At 36.6% G+C, this 6,000-nt stretch overlaps 1 protein-coding gene across 1 annotated transcript in view; it reads left to right on the top strand.

Annotated features, from left to right (window-relative positions):
- Positions 1 to 5,115, top strand: part of LIPK (lipase family member K) — a 25,179-nt gene extending 20,064 nt beyond the window's left edge. The window contains exon 8 of the mRNA XM_032245651.1: positions 4,470 to 5,115. Coding sequence (XP_032101542.1) covers positions 4,470 to 4,700 — 231 coding nt within the window. The 3' untranslated portion in view covers positions 4,701 to 5,115. The remainder of the gene's footprint in view (positions 1 to 4,469) is intronic.
- Positions 5,116 to 6,000: the final 885 nt, after the last annotated feature.

Genomic DNA, 6,000 nt, shown 5'->3' with positions numbered 1-6,000 from the left:
AAAAAAAGAAAAAAAAAAAAAAAAAAAAAAAAAAAAAGAAAAGAAAATCATAATAACAATAAGATCCATCTATGACAAACCCATAGCTGACATAATACTGAATGGGCAACAAAAGCTTGAAGCATTCCCCTTGAGAACTGAATCAAGACAAGAATGTCCACTGTCACCACTCCTATTGAACATAGTACTGGAAGTCCTGGCCAGAGCAATCAGGCAAGAGAAAGAAATAAAAGGCATCCAAATAGGAAGAGGGGAAGTCAGACTCTCTCTTTTAATGGATGGTGTCATTCTGTATCTAAAAAGCCCATAGTCTCATTCTAAAAGCTCCTTAAGCTGATAAACAACTTCAGTAACATTTTAGGATACAAAATCAATGTACCAAAATCAGTAGCATTTCTACGCACTAACAATGTCCAAGCCAAGAGCCAAATCAAGAACTCAATCCTCATCACAATAGCCACAAAAAAGAATAAAATGTGAATACAGCTAATCAGGAAAATGAATGATTTCTACAATGATAACTTTAAAACACTGCTTGCAGAAAACAGAGATGATACAAATGGAAAAACATTCCATGTTCATGGGCAGGAAGAATCAATATCATTAAAATGGCCATACCATCCAAATCAATTTACAGATTCAATGCTATTCCTATCAAACTACAAATGACATTCGACACAGAAGTAGAAAAACTATTTTAAAATTCATATGAAACCCAAAAGAAGCCTGAATAGCCAAGGCAATTCTAAGCAAAAAGAGCAAAGCTGGAGGCATTATTTGACTTCAAACTATACTACAAGGCTACAGTAACCAAAACAGCATGGTATTGGTACAAAACAGACATGTAGACTAATGGAATAGGTTAGAGAACCCAGAAATAAAGCTGAACACCTACAATCATTTGATCTTCAACAAAGTTGACAATAACAAGCAATGGGGAAAGGACTGTCTATTCAATAATTGGTGTTGAATTATGCAGAAGATTGAAACTGGACCCCTTCTTTTCACCATATATAAAAATCAACTCAACATGGATTAAAGATGTAAATTTAAAACCTAAAGCTGTAAAAACCCTAAAAGAAAACCTAGGAAATACCATTCTGGACATAGGACCTGGCAAAAATTTCATAATAAAGATGCCAAAAGTAATTGCAACAATGACAACAAACATTGACAAGTGGAACCTAATTAAAGAGCTTCTGCGCAGCAAAAGAAACTATCAATAGAGTAAGCAGACAACCTAAGAATAAGAGAAAATATTTTCAAATTATACATTTGACAAAGATCTAATATCCAGAATCTATAAGGAACTTAAGCAAACTAATAAAGAAAACCAAACAACACTATTAAAAAGTGAGCAAAGAACATATACAAACTCTTCTCAAAAGAAGACATGCATGCATCCAGTAAGAATATGAAAAAATGTTCAACATCAGTAATCATTGGAGAGACAAAAATCAAAACCATGATGAGATACCATCTTACATCCATCAGAATGGCTATTACTTAACAGTCAAAAAATAACAGATGCTGGTGAGGCTGCGGAGAAAGAGAATGCTCATACACTGCTCGTGGGAATGTAAATTAATTCAGCCATTATGAAAAGCAATGTGGCAATTTCTCAAAGAACTTAGAACTATGATTTGACTTAGGAATCCTATTACTAGGTATATACTGAAAGGAATATAAATTGTTCTACCAAAAAGACACATGCACCCATATATTCATTGTGGCACTATTCACAATAGCAAAGACATGGAATCTAGATGCCAATAAGAGGTAGACTGAATAAATAAAATGTGGTACCTATACACCATGGGATACTATGCAGCCATGAAAAAGAATGAAATAATGTTCTTTGCAGCAATGTGGATGTAGGTGGAGGCCATTATCCTAAGTAAATTAACACAGAAACAGAAAACCAAATATACATGCTTTCACTTATATGTGGGAGCTACACATTAAGTTTACATGGACACAAAGAGGGGAACAATAGACACTAGGGCCTACTTGAGGGTGGAGAGTGGGAGGAGAGTGAGGATTGAAAAACTACCTGTCAGGTACTGTGCTCATTACCTGGATGACAAAATCATTTGTATGCCAAACCCCAATGATGCACAATTTATTTATATAATAAATCTGCACATGTACCCCTGAATCTAAAATAAAAGTTGGAAGGGGAAAAAATCAACCAGAATATGACTCAGGATTCCTGGATCTAAAGTCTAGTCTTCTCCCACTGTACTTATTCCTTCTCAAAACAAACAAAGAAACAAACAAACAAAAACATGCAATGTTTGCTTTTAAAACATATTCTCTGACTTCTTATCTATGTTTAATAACTAAGATTGTTCTAATAGTTCTTTGGGATGTCATTCACTAGCCACTTTAAAAAATACCATTATATGGATTATTAAAGATACATAAGTAAAAATTATCATCTTTAGGAAATAGTATTATCTGCCAGGGATAGTGTGTCTGGCACACCATTCCCTAGCAAATAGTACTACTTTTGATCTGGTGTGTCACCAGATCTATGAAAACTTTTAGAGAAAAATTTTATATTAAAGGGAAATGTATATTCTTGTTATTATTTTATTCCCAAGTATGTGAGGAAGTTCATTAATGATTTTGTCTTTTTCCAATAGACAAAGCTTAAATTGAAAAAGTAGTCATCAGTGATACTTAGGTTTTTCAAATCTAGAATGTAGAAATTTGGAATTTTTTTTTTTTTTTTTTTTTTATACGGTCTTCTTGCTCTGTTGCCCAGGCTAGAGTGCAGTGGCACGATCTCTGCTCACTGCAACCTCAGCCTCCCAGGTTCAAGCAGTTCTCCTGCCTTAGCCTTCCAAGTAGCTGGGACTACAGGCACACACCACAACGCCCAGCTAAGTTTTATATTTTTAAGTAGAGACGGGGTTTCACCATGTTGGCCAGGCTGGTTTTGAACTTCTGATCTCATGATCCACCTGCCTTGGCCTCCCAAAGTGCTGGGATTATAGGCATGAGCCACAGCACCTGGCTTCTCTCTTTTCTCTTTTACCTTTAAAAATAAAGTCAGGGTCTCACTATGTTGCAGAGGCTGATCTTGAACTCCTGGGTTCAAATGATTCTCATGCTTTAGCCTCCCAAAGTGCTGGAATTACAGGCATGAGCCACCATGCCCAGCCAAAAAATTTTTAATGTGGGAATTTTTAATGCCACCATAATAACTAGTATAACAACTATAATAGTGAAAATGTATAACTCTAATTATTCTGAAAAATCTGACTTTTCTCCCCAACTGCTATAGGTAGATGTATATGGCAGGAGTCAGGTGGGGGAGTACCACACACACACTATTTCAGAATACTGTTTTCTCTTGTGAGGAAACAGTAGTGACTAGATGGACTTACTTCATATAGTTCTTCCAATGCCCCCCTCACCTCACCCCCACCAAAAGATACCATATTCTGAATGGCTATGGCAAAACGTTCTAGAAAGAACTCTGGCCCAGTTTTAGTCACATGCCCATCTCTCACACAATCATTGTGGCCAGAAGAATGGAGGACTAACTGGCCAGACCTGGGATCTAGATTAGGGGCTGTGTTGGATCAACACAAGAAAGAAGTAATAAGGGAAAATTTGCTGGGAGTTTATAGAATACTATAGCCACTCTAATGTAACAGACTGACTCCTTTTCTTTTCTCTCTTTCTTTCTTTCTTTCCTTCTTAGACCTAGTCTCACTCTGTCACCCAGGCTGGAATGCAGTGGCACGATCTTAGCTCACTGCAACCTCCACCTCCCAGGTTCAAGTGATTCTCTGGCCTCAGCCTCCTGAGTAGTTGGTACTACAGGCACGTGCCACCACGCCTGGCTTTTTTTGTATTTTTAGTGGAGACGGGGTTTCATCCTGTGTTAGCCAGGATAGTCTTGATCTCCTGACCTTGTGATTTACCTGCCTTGGCCTCCCAAAGTGCTGGGATTACAGGCGTGAGCCACCGCACCAGGCTCAGACTGACTCCTTTTTAACATCATGCTTCAAATGTCTTTCATGCATTGGTCTCAGTTCTCCCTGAAGAGTCTGTTGATTCCCAAATATTAATAATGCCACTGAGCCCAAGTTTGTGCCTATGAGAAGGGATGTTTATCCTATCCAACATTTAGTTTGAAAAGGTAACATTCTGAGATCAAATGCTAACTAGAAAGATGATCCCGTATGGGAAAAAGAACTCTCTTCCTCTAGAATCTTCTCTTATTTTCCCAAATGTGCAAGTCAGAAATATAATAGTTTTTTTGATTCACAATTCATATTAGTACACAAAAGTGGTCAAGTATTTTTAACATTTTAATGTTTATATATCATTAAGTGTAAACTAATTGTACATTTGTAGCATGTAAAGAATTTGCTCAACAGCTGACAGTTAATGTTACTTTTATCATGTAATTTTCTGTAAAAACTTTTTTCTATCTTGTTCATTGTATTTAGCTTACGCCTCCTCTATACAACATTACTAAGATGGAAGTTCCAACAGCAATATGGAATGGTGGACGGGACATTGTGGCTGATCCCAAGGATGTCGAAAATTTACTTCCTCAAATTTCCAACCTTATTTATTACAAGCTGATTCCACACTACAATCACGTGGATTTTTATCTTGGACAGGATGCACCTCAGGAAATTTACCGAGACCTAATTAGATTGATGGAGGAATATTAACAAAATTAAATGCACTTTCCTTTCTCCAACCAAGTGAATTTTCATAAAAATAATGAGATGAACAGACCCTAGAGTGACCCCCAGTGATTTTCATCTTCTGTTATCTATGCCTTCGTATAATCTCCTCCCCTTCAATGTCAGTGGGATATGAGACTTCGTTCAAGCCAACAGAACTGGCAAAGGTGTAAGATGTCACACCCTTGATTAGGTTGCATCATATGGCAAAGGTGATAAGAGGTCAATCCCCGATTACATTATACATGAAGTCCACCGGGCTTGGTGGCTCACACCTGTAATCTCAGCACTTTGGGAGGCCGAGACTGGAGAAGTATTTGAGGTCAGGTCTTCCAGACCAGTCTTGGTGAAATCCTGTCTCTTCTAAAAATACCACAATTAGCTGGGTGTGGTGGCACATGTCTGTAATCCCAGTGTCTTGTAAGGCTGAGGCAGAAGAATCGCTTAAGCCGGGAGGTGGAGGTTGCAGCAAGCCGAGATCACACCACTGCACTCCAGCCTAGGCAGCAGAGCAAGACTCTGTCTCAATAAATAAATAAATACATACATAAATAAATAATCAGTCAGTCAGTCAGTCATCTTATTACATTGGAGCAAAATATTCTTTTTGTTAGCTTGATGGAATAAACAGATGTGTTGAGAAAAGTGACCTTACAAGGAACTGACCACAGCTTTTAGGATCTGAGGGTGGCCTCCAGCTGATAAAACAGCAAAACACCAAGGCCTTCAGTCACATAACCACAAGAAAATGAATTCTGCCCAAACCTGAATAAACTTGGAAGCCCATTCTTCCCTAGTAACCTCGCACTGAGAGAGCATCCTGGCCAACACCGTGATAGTAAGACCCAGTTATGCTATGCCTGGACTACTGACCCACAGAAACAGTGAGATAATAAATGTGTATTGTTTTAAACTGCTAAGTTTGTGGTACTTTGTTATCAGCAGTTGTATATTACCACTACCATTTGTTATTATCATGTAACAATTATATTAATTAAATATTTGATTACATTAATTATATAACATACTATATTATATAATTTATAATTTTATTATATATAATATAGTACAATATAATGGCAATGTATTAAAGAATTGTATAACAATGTATAATAAATAAGTAATATTATATAACATGTTATCTGTCATAATATAAAATTATATATAAAATTGATAATGATAATTATTCTGTCTCTGGTTAAAAGTTTGATCTAAATTCTTGAGTAATCATTTTAATATATATTTTAACATATTTTCTGTTAATTCAGTCACCTCTATAATTTGG

This window comes from Sapajus apella, unplaced genomic scaffold, assembly GCF_009761245.1.
Source record: "Sapajus apella isolate SASKATOON/1434 unplaced genomic scaffold, GSC_monkey_1.0 scaffold58, whole genome shotgun sequence".
Lineage (NCBI taxonomy): Eukaryota > Metazoa > Chordata > Mammalia > Primates > Cebidae > Sapajus > Sapajus apella.
Note: the sequence above shows the minus strand (reverse complement) of the source record. Positions and strands in the feature narration are given on the sequence as shown.